Source organism: Saccostrea cucullata, unplaced genomic scaffold (genome assembly GCF_032062105.1).
Source record: "Saccostrea cucullata isolate Sc308-1 unplaced genomic scaffold, CSIRO_AGI_Scuc_v1 ctg965, whole genome shotgun sequence".
Classification (NCBI taxonomy): domain Eukaryota; kingdom Metazoa; phylum Mollusca; class Bivalvia; order Ostreida; family Ostreidae; genus Saccostrea; species Saccostrea cuccullata.
Window position 1 is genome coordinate 170391 of NW_026928551.1, and position 17945 is coordinate 188335.

Here is a 17945-nt window from a genome sequence, read left to right on the forward strand (position 1 = left end):
ATCCATTGATCAGTGGAAATCTGCAAGTGAAGTGCCACATTGGACCAAGGAGAGAGAAGATATGCTCCGGACAAGGATCTACATAACATTTTGCTACAAACTTTACCTTAGACCTAGAAACAAGGTTCAAGGTCACTTCGCACCCTATACCCAGAGAGACTCTGTGGGTGAATTATAAGCCAGACTGAGCCAAGGAGAGAGAAGAAATGCTCCAGACAAGAGACCTCAGACGTACAGATGGACTGAAGCACAGATGGGCTACCGACATTGAATATCTTTGGTAATTTTTCTTAATGTGGCAGTGGCATACAGAAGTCATTTTTCTCCTGCCCAAACCCAACATAATGACAAGAATGAGACTTCTCTACAGGTATATAACTTTACTGAGATTGATGTAAAGAGACTACATGTTATTACCCTTCAGTACATATACACATTGCAAGCCAACACATTTCACTCCAGATTTTCTCAAGTTTTTATTTCATATTAAATGCATGTAAAAATTGAATTAAAATACAATTTAATATTTCCGCACATGATCTGTGTAATTTGTAAAGTTCAATCTCATACTATCACAAATAAATAACACAAATACTCTCAGGAAAGAGTGACAGTCTTACATGCATGTCTTGTGGGATCAATTGAAGGGTTTTCCTCATTAATCAGTTTCCCTATCTAGTGGCATTGTTGTAAGTGACCATCAGATCGAATGAGGTAACTAAAACCTTCTGTCTGTACAATATCTTGCTAAAAAATTTGATTCCAGAACAAGGTCATAGCTTTTTCAAACTAAAAAGTACATGCCCACTGAAGTCATTATGGTACACTTGATGTAGAGAAACAATGCTAGGAAATGTAAAAACTTTAACAGTTTTCACATTGTAAAAACCTCAGAGAATATACTCTTAAAGATGCTGATACAACCACAGGAGTCATCAAAATAAAAAACAAGAGCTGCCATTTATAACTAAAAGATCCTAAGAACAGAGCATCATTTCCGCTTTCCTCTTCCTCTTTTTGATGCTGATGATGGTGATTCTTGGCTGTCTCCATCTAAGCTTCCATTGGCTAGAGTTTTAGCTCTCCTCCTAAAATTAGTGAAACACATTTCACATAAATTACTCAAGGTGAGACCAAGCTCATAAAACAATCCTGTAAATAAATATCTTAATCTACTTCTGTATTGCTATACATTTCCCCCAGAACCACCTTCTGGTCATGATTACCATAGAGATTTATTTCAAAATATCAATTTTTGTTCTCATTGACCTCATTACACATTTGTATTATCAGAAGAGACATTAAGTAATTTATTTTTAAACAAAAACTTTATCTGATTGTTATCCCGTCAACACTGTCAAGTTTGAACAAGCTAATAATGGCCAAGTATAGCACAATGAGTAAGGAGCCCCACTATTATAGGAGGTTAACTTAACTACTTTCTTGTTTTCCATGACGAGACACACCAACTGACAAAGATAGTCTACGTCTCACGGTGTACACAATATAATACCGGCACAACAAAGCTAACAGTTAGACAGAAGAGCCTATCTATAGCATAAAATGGCAGGTCATGATCAAGACATGGGCATACAACAATACTGAAGAACAAAAAAAGTGAAAACAGCCATATAACCGAGTTCTTACACATTTGATGGTTTGGTGCTGAACTGGTCTATTCTAAGTTGTTTAGTTGCTGCTCTTTTCCTGCCCTTAACTGGTGAACTATTTCCTTCTGAGCCCGATTCTGAGTGGAGTTTACTTCGTGTTAGGGTTTTCCTAAAAATATTACAGATAAGCTCAATATACTAAAAATCAAAATTTGACTGAAGTCTGTTCACATTTTATGGTCTTGGGTCCTGATGTCTCAGGTTATATAAAGTTTATCTTAAATATCAACACATGCTTAGTTTGCATTACTGTATTGTATGGATGAGCCGTTTGTACTGTTCACACAAGGTGGGCACAAGAAGATTGATTTACAAACAAAATACCGTATAAGTGGAAATTTTAGCGAGACACAAATTTAGCGATATGTCCTAAAAAAATTGGTATTTTATTTTAGCGAGATGTAATTTTAGCGAATTTAAAAAGTTCACTAAAGAAGTTTTTACAAATAAAACGCAATTAATTTTTAGCAATATTCAATTTTAGCGATCCCATCAACCTCGCTAATAATGCCAAAATTAAATCCTCGCTAAAAATTCTGCTTTTACGGTAGTTATTTTATAATACTGACTATTATAATGGGAGTTACCTGGATGCTGCTGGTGATGAGGTTGATTTTTTGGATGGCGTGACAGGTGATGGTTCACTCTCCATACTTATAGGTGACGATGGATCACTTTCTGAGCTGTCTTTTTTCACTGGTGTTGCCCTGGTCATGAAATATAAGCTCGAGTACTGAAGCTGAACATATTACACAACTGAATACTAATTGTTAAAACAACATATTGTCTAAGCAAATTATATTCATAAAAGTTAAATATCAAGCAGACAAAATTAATTGTAATAGTAATACTTTTTATTTAGCTCACATGGTTTTGATCAATTTTGATTTAACTTCATAGGTTCCATAATTTGAAAAAAAAAATTTGTTGCTTGAGATTGAGGAACATACCTTGTACGGCGAGTTTTTTTGACTGGAGATGATTCTTCAGAGGAAGATGGTGCAGATCTCTTCTGTGTTTTCCCTTTAGGACTGTCTTTTGCTGCAGTAACAGAGGTCTTTTTTGAAGCACCGTTAATTTGTTTCAGTTTCGTCACTTTATTATCACTATTTTTCCCCCGGCGTGGGGAGGAATTTGCAGAAGAGGAGTTGGAATTTGTCTGTTTAGGAGGTCTTCCTGGTCTTTTGGGATGATTCACAGTTTGTTCTTGTTCTGAGTTTTCCTCTACATCTGAAGAACTACACTGAACATTAAAATCCTGAGACTCTTTGGAGGAATCTAATTCAGAATCTGTCTTTTTATTGTCTGTCAGATTTTCCTTCTTTGCACTTTTCCTGCCTCGCTTTTTTGGAACACCTGAGACTTGGTTTTCTTCCTGAGAATCTATATTTTCCTTCTTAGAACGAGGTCTTTTTGTTTTTTCTTTGGGACTTTTAACAGGAGATTCCATGTCAACATCAGATTCACTGAAGAACACAAAAATAACATTTAATCTACATGTATCTTGTCACAAATGTACCCCTTTCATATCTATACACTTCTTTTAAATCTTCCATCTGAAACATCTATACAAGAAATATAAGCTTCCATCTGTTAAGTCTATAAACTAGTATTTATTATGATTTTCCATCTATAATTAGGCTTTTCCATCTGTATGACAGGTTATTTTTACTGCTGTAAATTGCAGCAAATTTATCGGCAAACAATTGTTTGGATTTTTACTTCAGAAATTAAGGTAGTCCGATCCTCAGGTTTATAAAATTAGCAGTTAAGTAATCAAAAATAATCATAAAAGTATCTCTGAATCCACAAAGTCATGCAAATTTATCCACAGTATTTCTTCAAAGTTAATCATATCATATAGGGAAAATTATCAAATCTCCAATATTTTTGCAGAAAAAGCAAATTGGAATATCAGCAATGCATTTTCTAATTGCAAATTGATCAACAAATATATTTTAGGTTAAAAAATGATAGGTATCCAGGCATTCAGAGAAATTGCCATGATTTTTAGATTAATTTGGTATTTTTTGTCTTCTATTTTCGTCACGTATTCTATAATACATAGGGTAAAAGGCTTTTGCTATCATTGCAAGACACCACTAATCACTTCTCATTTCATACCATGCTAATAAGCATTAGTATCTAAGACTGGATTCAAGAAAATCTTATTTCTCTAAAACTGTATTATTTTTCCCCTTTTATAGGGTACAAATGTCAACTTTTAGGCCAAAAAAAATTAATTGTTTCTCAGGCCAAAAAATTCAACGTTCAATGCGGCAGGCAGGCTTTTTTTTTTTTTTTTTTTTTTTTTTAAGCAGGTTTTACACCTTTTTTGGTAAGCCATTTGTGCAGTAAAATGATGATATCTACTAATTCTTAAGTTTTGTTCTCTGAAATTAGTTACAATATGCATTCTACGTTAAATAATGTTATTCCAAACATTTATTTAAAAGTTAACTGATAAAATATTTTATATTGTTTTTCTAATAAAAACGACTGGATTCAAGGGGAATAATCTTTTTTCAACTTGGAAAAATAGAAAATTGAGTTATTTCCCTTTTATATGTCAATAAAATTGATACAAATGTCTGAGAAACTATTGATTAATTTTTTTGGCCTTATAAGACCTTTTCTAAGACTTCCAAAAACCTTGAATCTTATAAAGATGAATAAAATGAAAATTGTTGCATGAAAAAAATTAATTTTCAAGCTTCATTTTGATGCATTTCAATTTAAATATTTTAATTTTTGGAGTTATCCTTCCTGGCTGAGGATCGGATATCCTTAAATCATTCAAAAAACATGCTATTTCATTTTGCAAAATGCACTGATACGATGTTTTATCTGTAAAACTTCATCAGGTGTACATGTTCCTGGTTGAGATATGAATTAGCAGAGTGATGTGTTTTTGTGTCCAAGTTCAAAAATTTGAACATTGCTAACAATTTTTGGGTAGTTGGTCAATGGCTTTCATAGGTGTTTTCTTTGTTATAAGATCTCTCTTTGGATACCTGACCACCAAATTTGACCCACCTTTAGAAAACTTTATCCTTGGCCATAACTTTTGAACAGTTAGCACTATGGCTTTCATATTTCACAGGTGTATTCTTTGTGACAGGACCTTCCTTTGGTTACCAGCAACTTTGTACTTTTGACCTTGACCTTTGGAGACTGACTTGCATTTAGCAAATTTCAACCCTCTCCATAAGCTGCCTTACAGGGGCATATTTTGAAATTGAGATTAATTTTTACGGATTTACAAAATGTGTAAAAATGATTAGCAGCACATAAAAAATACCCAATATACAGTATGGATCTATTTTAACAGAATTATTGTTATCTATATTTTTATTTTAAATGCCAAAAATAATTGAAATTTATATTTATCCTTAAACTTTTTATTTTCACTGCCAATAATACCTGAAATTATATCTACTCTACCTGAGTAAATAATGTCAATGTTAAAATTGCTATAATTTTGTATGGTACCAAAATAATAATGATCCATACCTTTGCTCTTTTTTGAGTTTCTTGGTCTTTGTTGGTTTGGAGGTTTTTTCTCGGGGGGTGTAAGGTAGGGGGTTAACCACCGGTCCTGGACACGCCACTATTTCTGGTTCACTTGGGGCCAATATGGAGTCGTGAACGCCTTTCCTCTACAAATGTCCAGTTTTAAGTTCATTAAAGTCTCCTAAATCTTGAGGATTTAAAAGTTTTACACTATAAGATGTAAAAGTCTGGTCTCAGAAAATAATCAGCCCCCCCCTTTTTTTTTTTCAAATGTTGATTTAACCACTCCACCCCACCCATCCCTTATAAGAGTGGCACAATTCTTTGTTGGAAAATTTGTATTGCATTGATTCTTAAAGCATTCCTAACCTATTTCAGTCCAAAACCTTGGCCAAATGTGAACGCTTCATATTCTGAAGTAAATAATCAAAGGCCTGAAGGGCCTGTGAGTTGACTCGCTCGAGTCAATTGAGCTATTCCATACATCTGGGCACCATACCTTAATATATTCAGTTTATTTTGCATCTTAAGAGATTGAATATTATATGTCTGATCCATGTTCGGTTCATAAATAAAGTGTATATTGCTTTTCCTTTATATATATAGTTTGGCACTAATGGGCTTCCCTATTATTTTGACTGGATTCTATAATGAATTTAAGCACATTAGCTGAAGTGGTCAGTGTTATGGAATAATCAGGTTAAAGATTCCCACAGCAAATCTGGATTCTAAAAATAGATTTTCAACAACAACTAGCTGCAGCTAATGAGAGCAGCAGGTGTTTGTGTTAGGGAGTATTCTAGGTCAATTATAAATAAACTTCAGATGGGAAGATTAGATCCGCCTAACATGCTTGAACATATATTCATACACAGTAATTGTACATCATACAGGTATTTAATCAAAAATTTCTTTAAAAGCATGAAGGCATAAATAATGTTACAGTATGAAATTTTATATTGTTTTTACCTCTTAAGTTTACACAATCACTCAAACCAAAGCATTTTTTGCTAGAACTATTATATTTGGCGTATGGATCACCTTGATGAATGCGTGATAAATTTTACAGCTCTGAAACGGCTATGTCGACAGGGAGTAGCTCGCTACGCGAGCCAACTCAAAAATGACTAAAAACTTCATACAGGTACCTGTATAATTATCACCTAATTTCACCAATACCTTTATTCGTACTTCAACACCAATTTATGACTTTTCAATATCAGATCTCGGAGCCCAAACATAAGACAAGAAAACCTGACCAAGGGGGTCCTCAAATTTCATAATTCAGGTAAAGAACTTATAACAATCATGAACTTTCAATAATCATGCCAACACTTTGACTACTTCATGTCTAGGTGTGAAGATTTGTAAAGATTGCATTTATTTGTGAAGTTTTAGCCCCACCCCTAAGTTAAAGGAGGGAGGCATGATATTCGAAGACTTTGTTCCCCTTTATCCATTAATGTTGAAAGCCAAAAAAGCAGGTTATGCTAAAAATGTTCAGTTTTACAACCGGTACACATCATCAAGCAGAAACAGAGGGCAATAGGTTACTTGAGTGACTCTGCTGGCCTTAAAATGTGTCTTACGTACGTAACTATTACTATATGTATGATTTGGCTCTAAAGAAAACATCGATAACCTAGGATTCAGTCAATTTTACAACTTCTACTGACAAAACATACAATAATACACCCACCTTGTGACCTTCCATCACCAGTTCTTTAGGAACATAAATTTTGGTATTCATATATCCCTGTATAAAAGAAAAAGGGTTGCAGGTTACTCTTTACATATACTGTAGTATTATTTCATCTTTAAATATATGAGGGTAGTAATTGTGGGCAACCAGTATGTTCAAATGTTATCATTAATGGGGATGTATTTCGGGGAAAAAGTGATTTATAAAATCCTAGACACAAGAGGCACTCTTGCTCATCATAACTATGTACTTAGTTTATTTAATACCCAGGAGCAGAGAAGAAAAGAAGAAGATTTTCAAAGAATTAATGTATTTTCACTATATAAGCAATAGAGCCCCGCCCAAACACCAGAACTGGGGCCATTAAATTCACAATTTTGAAAGAGGCACTCTTGCTCATCATAACTATGACTTTGAGATTGGAGTTGGAGCCTTCAAGTATCACCTACAGTGTATATACAGGTTTATGTCTTGTATAAATACTTTCCAACAAATACTTCCTTGACTCTAAAAGTAACACAAACCTTTGCTTGTTTGATAAAACACTTGGCAGGTAGGACTGGTTCCAGATTGGTGTCTTTTAAAGTGATGTGTGTGGCCTTACTCACAAGCAGACCTAATGCAAGATCACAGACTGCATACAGCTTCTGAAAAAAGTATATCATTCTAACTACTACAACTAGAACGACAAATACCCCCTTCTGATTATTTTCAGAGAAGGTGCCAAATTACTAATATTTTATGGATCTAAGAGAGACTTTTTTTTTTATTACATTGAAAAAAAAAATTGCAACGATCTGCAATCTTTGTGAGACATGACACTCTGCAAATTGATTTTTGAAAGAAATTTTTTTTTATATAAAATCAAATTAATCTTGATAACTTTATATCAAATTCATTTTAAAAATAGAAGGCTGGTCATCCAGCAACTAAGTACTTTGACAGACAATTACAATAATTACAATTAAGAGTATTATAGAACAGAGATCTTTAATTCTTTTGCCAAATTCCCAGGAAATATCAGCTTCCCGATAAAAATCTGCAACACCATGAAATATATATCTTGATCATTTGAAGACAGACACGAGATTTGCTGCTTTATACTGACACCATTGTGGTGAACTCTGACCTTGTTTGTCGCTTCATCCTCTGGATCCTGAGCATCCTTACACTGCTTAATGTTTTCTAACATTTTTCTGAAGAATGAATAATTGCAGTCTTCACTCTTACTGATAAGGGGGTCCATTATAAACCATAGGCACCTAAGATAAAATAAGAAATTTAACAGTAAGTAACAGTCTAACACTTGTCAAGAAAACAAAACCAATTAGAAGAAAGGTGTTGGGCAGCCGTCTGTGAGAAACAAATTTTTTGTTACTAAACAGGCAACTAAAGACACTACATTGGCAATAATGATGCAATCAGTTAGTAATATAACCCAACCACTATCAATTCTGTCATTCATACAAAATACTGTAAAGCAACTTTTGAGTGCAAGAAATACAGTGAGTATCACACTTTTTTTTATTCTGAATATTTCTTGCCACATTTAATTCACTGTATTTGATAAAAGAACATTTTCTATTTTAACAAAAATTTGTTGAAGCTGAGAGATCTCAAATGGCACAGCAATGTTATCACCAAAAATAGTTGGTGTGTAGTAATTCCTGCTGAAATCCTAGCTTGTACAATTCTGGAACGATCCAAGTTATCACTCAGCTTACTATATGAAAGGCCAGAGACTTTGTTATATGATTAACTTACTCCTTGATGTTTTTGAGGACTTCTACATGCTCATGAGACTGAAGATCTGGATCATGTGCTAGCAGATGAATTGTGTAAGGTATGGAATACTCCGGCATGAAATGAAACAGTCGAGCTGAAATTGCAAATATACATGTAAGTGAAACACTTATTTACACATACACCATTATAAACAAGAGATGATTGTGAAATACAAATGTTACCCCTCCCCCACCCCACCCCCAGTCCAAGGGGATAAATCTTGTCAAAAATTGATCAATACCCAAAACAGAACTTGACCTATATATTTTATGATTTATCTGTGTACCAAGTTTCATTTCAATATGTGCACTTGCAAAGAAATTGAACAGAAACTGCAAATGACTAGTATTTTTCTACATCCAAGGTGCAGAACTCTGTCAAAAATTGCTCGAATGTACCGACCAAAAAAGAATTTGAAATGAACAGAAACTGCTGGTGGACTGACAGATAGGCCTACCGACAAACAGCAGCAAAGCAATATGCCGTTTTTGAGAACTTTATACATACCTCCAATGGATGGATTCTGCTTGATATAATCCCTCCTTTTTGATATGTTCGCCTGTAGGAAGTTCTTAATTTGTAATTTCCTTTCCTTCAGTGGATCATTAGCAGCCAGACTAAATATACTCATATACTCCAATGGAAGTCGCAGAACAAGCAACCCTTTGTTCAATTTCAAGGCAAAGTTGAGCCTCACACGGTAACAGCTATCCTGTAAATCAAGTTTTCTACATTGAGAGTAAAGCAATCAGCTAACAGGTTTTATACACTAATTCAGCAAATTTAGAATTTTGTACATATGATAGCAGATGATAAAACACTTAAAATTTTTGAAAGATCTTACATTCATTAGTAGAGCTAAGGCCTGAAATTGTTCCCTTGTGATTAAATCTCCATAACATTTGTATTCTGCTAGCTTCAACATACAACATCCTGCCTGGAGTCTCAGTCTGGCTAACTCTGGTTTACTACAATAAATGAATTTGCATTTTAAGAAAAGGTCCATAGGTATAATGCCCACCTGAGTCTTTAACAGAAGATTTGTAAAAATATTTCCCATTAGGCTATCTAAATTTAATTCTCTGGTTCTCAGGCCAATTTTCTCTAAAACAGATGCGGGAGGGAGGCATTTTATTTATCATTTTATTGGCAATAAAGTAGATGAGGGAGGTATTTTATTAATTCTTAATTTTCAAATTTTCTTTAAAATAAATTTTTTTTAATCACAGATATACCTTCCATGTCTGATCAAAAGGTTTGCTTTATCCATTGCTTATCAGCTTGTGAACATCGTAGGCAATGTCTTTGAATGTATTTTCAAACGAAGTAGTCAAAATCTCTTTGAAAATGGCTACCGGAAGTGATATTTCAATACTAAACTAGGAAAAAAATTAGGATTGAACTTTTTTTTCCGGATTGATCTCCGCAATACCAACTTTTTATTTTATCAAAAATACAATATTAGCAATGTGGCTACCTCAAAATGGATGCGCGCGGGCCTGAGAACCAGAATTTCAATTTTATGTAGCCTTAAATACTTCAACCTACTTTAGGCTCCATTCTACCCTTTGATACCATCATGATAAAAACTTAATCTACAAAACTGAGTGTGTCAAAATATGACCTATCGCCCAGCTGTTCTGGAAGAAATATTTGAAAGACTATTAGTATGAAAAACATGTTTCCCTATAATTTTTCACTATATACTCAGTAGAGTAATATCCTATATTCCTAACACCAGAACCCATAGTTATAAATTTTTACAATAAATAATTATGGAAGAGACACTCTTGCTCATTATTAACAAAAAAAATTTCAAAATTATGGTAGATGGCTAGATGCTAAATACAAACCATTGGAGGGGGGTCATAATTTTGATTCCCCTTTCCATACAGAGGTTGTATGACAAAATTCATTTGAGGTTTCAAAGTTGAAATGTTTGAATTTTAATTCAAGCAGTATGGAAAAAAAATACGGCAATAAATCACCCGTGACTCAGATAACCTCTAAATGTAATAGTTTACAGACAGATAGACAACAGGGAAAATTTCACTTCTGTTTCAGCTCAGATGAGCCGAAAAAACAAAACAAAAAAAAAACAACTTTCAATGTGATTCTAAATTTTCTACTTACTTGATCATGCCCTTTTCCATGAGGTCTCCTTCATGAATGATAACAGTGTAGAGCAGTCGTAATGTGGAGGTTCCAGAATTGTTGGCATTGCTTTGTAAACCCTCTAACCATCTAACAAGCATCTTCATTGCCTGCAGCTATATCACAAATCAGTATATAATTAATGCCGACAAAATAGAGAGCATGAATTACACATTATTTAATATTAAGGTCACATTCATTTTAATCTTCTCTAATCATGTTTCAATGCAATACACATATCACTGTAACATGGTAACAACTACTTTTTAAGACGATGAGAAACCAGAAGTCTCTGTGGAGACTGAAGCTCTACTGGTTTGTACTTCAGGAAAGGAAGAGAAAAGTTGGGAACTGAAACTTTACCACAGCAATAAAATGGATAATGAACCTTGATTAAGTCTCTTTATGTTCTTAGTGTAGTCTACTTGCATGCCACATTATATTATAATCAGACTTAAACTGTATTTGGAGTAGAATTTTGAGAGTTTTTAACAGAAATTTCTATTTTTAGTAACAACGGCAACACCGTTCATCGAAATCTAAAACCGATATACAGAATTATGTATCTTAGTGTAGTGTACTTGTGTGCCAATTTATATTGAAATCAGACCAAAACTGTAGGAGGAGTAGCATTTTGAAAGAATTTCACAGAAATTTCTATTTTTAGTAACAACGGCAACACCGTTCATCGAAATCAAAAACTGATACAGAGAATTATGTATCTTAGTGTAGTGTACTTGTGTGCCAAGTTATATTGAAATCAGACCAAAACTGTAGGAGGAGTAGCATTTTGAAAGAATTTCACAGAAATTTCTATTTTTAGTAACAACGGTAACACCGTTCATGGAAATCAAAAACCGATACACAGAATTATGTATCTTAGTGTAGTGTACTTGTGTGCTAAGTTATATTGAAATCAGGCGAAAGCTGTAGGAGGAGTAGCATTTTGAAAGAATTTCACAGAAATTTCTATTTTTAGTAACAACGGCAACACCGTTCATGGAAATCAAAAACCGATATACAGAATTATGTATCTTAGTGTAGTGTACTTGTGTGCCAAGTTATATTGAAATCAGACCATAACTGTAGGAGGAGTAGCATTTTGAAAGAATTTCACAGAAATTTCTATTTTTAGTAACAACGGCAACACCGATGATCGAAATCAAAAACCGATATACAGAATTATGTATCTTAGTGTAGTCTACTTGTGTGCCAAGTTATATTGAAATCAGACCAAAACTGTAGGAGGAGTAGCATTTTGAAAAATTGTTTACAGACAGACAGACAGACAGACGGACGGACGACGGACGCATTACTATCGCATAAGCTCTTCTGGTCTCTGACCAGTAGAGCTAAACATAGGTAATCAGAGATTACAGAGCTCACCTCAACGAATGTTGTCTTTAAGTAAGGCAAAGTCACACAATTAATCAACAAAAAGTGTACATTCCAAAAATGAAAATATTTAAGCAATTTTGACCTGATACTTTGAAATAGACCTACATAAACAATTTAAACTAGTTCTTCTTCATGAAAATGTAATCAAAATCCAGCATCTGAAGCAAATTTGAGAATTTTCATCTCTTGATGAACACTTTAACCTGTTCACTCAACCGCAAAATGTAGGTCAGATTCAGCATCCGAAGCAAGCCCGGTAGTGTGCATCCTTAGATGTATCATCCATGCAAGTTTGGTCAACATAGGGCTAAAAGTTACTTGGAAATGAAACCTACACCAAAAACTTTAACCTGTTCACTCAACCGCAAAATGTAGGTCAGATTCAGCATCCGAAGCAAGCCCGGTAGTATGCATCCTTAGATGTATCATCCATGCAAATTTGGTCAACATAGGTTTCATAGTTACTTGGAAATGAAACCTACACCAAAAACTTTAACCTGTTCACTCAACCGGAAAATGTAGGTCAGATTCAGCACCCGAGGCAAGCCCGGTAGTATGCATCCTTAGATGTATCATCCATGCAAGTTTGGTCAACATAGGGCTTATAGTTACTTGGAAATGAGACCTGCACCAAAAACTTAAACCTGTTCACTCAACCGGAAAATGTAGGTCAGATTCAGCATCCGAAACAAGCCCGGTAGTATGCATCCTTAGATGTATCATCCATGCAAGTTTGGTCAACGTAGGGCTTATAGTTACTTGGAAATGAAACCTGCACCAAAAACTTAAACCTGTTCACTCAACCGGAAAATGTAGGTCAGATTCAGCATCCGAAGCAAGCCCGGTAGTATCCATCCTTAGATGTATCATCCATGCAAGTTTGGTCAACATGGGGATTATAGTTACTTGGAAATGAAACCTACACCAAAAACTGCACCAAAAATGTTAACCTGCTCCAAAAACATTAACCTGGTCATTCCTTTGCAGAAATTGCAGCATCTGAAACTTTGACTGGTACAATGAAACACACTATAACCATCTTCCATGCATGTCTAATCAATATAGGACATAGAAGTACTTAAAAAGAAAACTGCTCCAAAAAACTTAACCTTAACCTGGGACGCCGACGCCGAGGGTATTACATAAGCTCCCCCAACTTCGTTGAGGTGAGCTAAAAATCAGAAAGATTTCTCAAGAGAATTTGTAACAAAATCATAGCTGCAGACTAGCATTGGAAATCAGTAAAACTTTTCATTCACATACATCTTTCAAAGTGAGTCAAGACCCCTTTATAACTTATTTAAGATCTAATGTGTTAAATATTCCATTGATTGATCGATAAGACATTACTTTGGCCATGGTTTCCTCTGTCACATGATGCTCAGAGTACCAGCTTTCTGTAGTATCTGGTCCTGACGACTACAAATTAAAATTTACATCAATATTAAATTCAAACTTCTGAAATTTCCATCTTAAAGCTGATCATGGCTAAACACAGTGATATATTTTTAAAAAGAAAAAACTTGCCCTGTCCATCATCAAGAGGTCTTTAACTATGGTTTTGGACACGATGGCCTTGATATCAGCTGCAAAGTCTACAGGACACAGCTTGGCAATGTGTCCTAATGCTACTATAGAGGTTATAAAATTGGCTGACTCGGGGTTCAGAGATTTCTTGACATACTGAAAAAGAAATATCACTGATAAATGTACATTTTTACAAGAAAACTCCTTCAAAATATTGTATGTTTGAAGCTCATATTATCATTGAATCTAATATATCTTTGAATACATTTTACATGTAAAAAAAAAATTAAGTATTTGTGCTCCAGGGCAATGGACAGCCTTCAAAAATTCCTAGTTTGAGCTTTACCTCAAATACTTGGCTTAGGATAGCTTCTTTCTTTTGGCACACAATTGAAATACACTTGATGGCATGCTTGCTTTGTTTTGGGTTGCCAAGTTTTGCAGATCTTTGAAGAATTGGCAAAAGAACCCTAATAATGTAAATACTCTACATTAAAAAGATGCACATGGTTACTAGCTCATATCAAATAATTCTATTCCTGACAAAATAAAATGTACAATGAAGCGCATTGAAGTGGTAACATTTTCTGTTTGAACAACATGTTTTGAGCTATTTTCATTTAAATAAAAACATGAATACCCTCCCCCTTGAATAAGTTAGTTTGGTTTGAATTGACCCAATGTTTCCGTTGCCATACAGCTATACACACACAGAAGACAATCACTGATCAAAATGTCTCACTGGAGCCTATGGCTTACATCATGAAGTGTAATAAAGCTTGGACTGAGTGGCATCAGAACTTACGTGTAAATATTTGGGTGCTCTGATTGTAGATGTTTTCCAACATTGATGAAAATCTGTATGGTAAGATCAGCTACAAGAAAAACACACAAAAGCATAAAATAAAAAATCCACGTGCCCCAATTTTGCAAATTTTTTGTGGATGCTTAGCATGATGTTGCATGCAATTATTTCACTGCACCATTTTTGACCGTGTGCTCACATGGCTTATGGACCAGCTCTTTCCCAGGTGAGGAACAATAAACACAACTTCTTTTAAGAAACCCATTATAGTAGTTCATAACTTTAAGAGTGACTAAGAGGAAAAAACAATTTATAGGATCATGTTTAATATTTCGTCTGGAAATGGATTCCACACTGATTCATAACATACATTGAAATTTATCCAAATACTCAAATCAGGTTTATTTGTATTAATTTTGATTTTTTTTTTTTGCCTTATGCTCTTCAAGATATACAGCCAATATTGGAAATTGCCCCATTGTAAATCATATCCAGGCATACAGCCGTCCCTGTAAGTATTTGTATTGACTGTACTTACCCACTGCTTCATCATCATGTTTCAAGAAAGACAAGAGCAACTCATATGTCTCTTCTGTTTTGAAGTAATGTGGGTAAACACTGGACAGTGCCTAAAACATTTAATTCAAAAGTTAGGACATTGTCAACTGATTAACATGCATGTTTCTTGTAACTTATTTGTATCTGATCAATATCAAATTACTGTATAGGTTTCATTAAAATGGTGACAATCTCAAATGGCCTAACAGTTTGAATATGAATACCACAAGAATTTACAATTTGTAACTCTTCCAAGATGTGAAAATAAAGAAGAAAATTGTCTTCAACATGTTTAAGGCATGAATATCCTGCTCATGGTTCATAATAATGAAACAAAAGGATACGCACATTACAGTAAAGAGGGATAAGGTCAAAGTCACAAGAATGTAATTAATTTATGATGTCACAGTTGAATTGTATTTACCTACATGCATTAAAGATTTTTATCGAAAATATCTTTTTAAGTTTTTTTGTTGGTAATTGAACTTAACACCAAATTAAAGAAGCATTTTCAAGGTCAAAAGGAAGGTCATGGAAAAATCATTTGAAGCTTTCATCAATAAAGATCAGCTTATGAGGTCTTTTAAAAATTTCTTCAACGGGTTTCTTGAAGGACAGATGGCAGGATATTGTATAAAAAACTATACAAAAAGCTGTATTTGTGCTGGGGCATTTCAATTTCTTTTTCTTCTAAATTCTATTTTTATTTATTTAATGTTTGACAACCAGAATTATGAAAGAAAAGGTCAAAAGATAGCATAGAAAGATTTATGTGTGAAAAAAAGCATACCGTAATTTTGGGATTATAGGTCGATGGGGTATATAGGTCGAAAGGCTCATTTTCAGCCTTAATTTTTGAAAAATCCTAAGATAGGGCAAACTTACTATATAGGACGAGGCTTTCTTTCCCGTTTTCTAACGATTCTTACGCAGATACAACGTATCAGAAGAGGTAAAACCCTAAAATTACCGGGGTTATTCCGTGACATGAACGTATCAAGAAAATAAACAGGTATTTTAATGAGTACAGCATTTAAATTAAGTTTTTTTTAAAAATGTAGTTAAAACTTCTTTGAATTGTGTTACTACTTATTTTTCTCCAACTTGCATGTTCAATCAATCAATACCTCCGTAGTTTCACACTGTTGTTAAATCAGAGGCATAAATAACACGTAAATACGTTATTTTTTTACAGCTATAATTCGGGAAATACCCGAGACCAATGAATAGCAATTCCGATTTCAGAATAACTTGGACACATTCCTAATAAATTTTATTCAGACAGTATTTACCGGTGGACGACAATTACTTCGATGTCCGCCATTGTTATTTTTCTACTCCAGGGATTGGCTAAATGACGCAAATGACCATTGAATGTATATATCACGCAACAGTAAAGAATTGAAATCATATTAACACTCTATAAGGCCAAAAAAAATAATAGTCTTGTTTCCTGCTACCAGCCTAAAAAAAATAGGGTAGGTAGGTAGGAAAATTATTTTATTTTATTTTTTATTTTATTTTTTTCCGACGGCATTTTTAGGATATGAACTGAATACATAATCAAATTAAATATATCACAAGTCACTCAATATAATCTTTTACAATTAAATTTCATATCTTGATGCACAACAACTCAAGTGGTATTTTATAATATACAGTACACTGTGTAGAAAGCTCTTTTAGTTTTCTCAGAATTTTTTTTTTCAGTTATGGAACATGAAGGTATTTGTCAAGTAGATAATCAAACAATCATTCCTTTAAAAACTCAGTGAAGGACCATATGTGTTACAGAAACCATGAACTTTGTTAGATTACACTGTATTTGATTTCTGGGCAGGTTAATTTTATCGTTGTTTATTATTTGAAATCTAAAATAAACAAAAAAAAAAACAAAAACAAACAAAGATGATGAATCTGAATACATGTACATTTGTAATTTAAGTGAAATATTTTAGTGAACAGGAACTAAACTGAGAACAAATGTTAATTGAAATTTCTTTTTTAAACAGTGTAAAATAGTATTTTGTTTACATTAAACAATATAGGACTATTGAAACAGAATGTGAATTAATTTTTTTAATAAAGTCAGAAGTCCATGCAATGGGTTTTTTACTGATATTAGTCCCACCTTTCATTTAATATATGTATGTAAAATTAGTTTAAGTTAGTTAAAATTGAAAGTTGTAAAAGTAATTATCCAGAAGTTAGACATGTATTTATGGTGATAATAACGTTTAAAGATTGACTAGACTAATTATGTTTTCCTTTACTTGCAATATTACCGTTTCCTGGTATTAGTTTAACCCCATATTTAATCATGGCGGTAAAAGTATCTACAAGACACGGGATCCTTCCATGTTTTCAACATTCATCACTACTTTTATGCTCTTTGCACTTGGATTTGGTAATAAAATTAAAGTATGACAATTTTATTTTTTGTTAGCGATGTCGGCAACATTTATTTTATAATCGATGAGTAGCATCGAAGAGCTTCTTACAACTGACAATCGATCACTAGCAAAGATATCATTTAAAGTGGTAGTACTCGAAAAGGTTGTTATTACGCTTGTTTTTGTGTCCTTGTAGTGACACCGTTCCAAAATAACAGAGAGCACATGAGGCTGGCCTCTTCCAATGGCCGCCGCCATTTTGTTTTGTATTGATAACAGGGGAACTGAAAACGGTGACAGAACGACAAATTCCGGAAATATTTCGATTTTTTTCCAATTCGAAAAAAAAAACCTTTAGGGTCGGCCCACCAAAATAGGGTCGGTCGGGTAGCAGGAAACAAGACTATTTTTTTTTTTTGGCCTAAGTTTAATTTATAAAT

The 17945-nt window shown here is 33.8% G+C and overlaps 1 protein-coding gene across 1 annotated transcript in view; it reads right to left on the minus strand.

The window, feature by feature from the left end:
* Positions 1-457: 457 nt before the first annotated feature.
* Positions 458-17945, minus strand: part of LOC134277936 (sister chromatid cohesion protein PDS5 homolog B-like) — a 40055-nt gene continuing 22567 nt past the window's right edge. The window contains exons 17-33 of the mRNA XM_062760235.1: positions 15093-15183; positions 14555-14624; positions 14096-14219; positions 13750-13905; positions 13573-13641; positions 10804-10940; positions 9515-9638; positions 9178-9382; positions 8650-8764; positions 8015-8147; positions 7410-7532; positions 6883-6939; positions 5184-5329; positions 2621-3136; positions 2258-2377; positions 1648-1779; positions 458-1088 (exon numbers count right to left, since the gene is read on the minus strand). Of these exons, the coding sequence (XP_062616219.1) occupies positions 992-1088; positions 1648-1779; positions 2258-2377; positions 2621-3136; positions 5184-5329; positions 6883-6939; positions 7410-7532; positions 8015-8147; positions 8650-8764; positions 9178-9382; positions 9515-9638; positions 10804-10940; positions 13573-13641; positions 13750-13905; positions 14096-14219; positions 14555-14624; positions 15093-15183 (2415 nt within the window). The 3' untranslated portion in view covers positions 458-991. The remainder of the gene's footprint in view (positions 1089-1647; positions 1780-2257; positions 2378-2620; positions 3137-5183; positions 5330-6882; positions 6940-7409; positions 7533-8014; positions 8148-8649; positions 8765-9177; positions 9383-9514; positions 9639-10803; positions 10941-13572; positions 13642-13749; positions 13906-14095; positions 14220-14554; positions 14625-15092; positions 15184-17945) is intronic.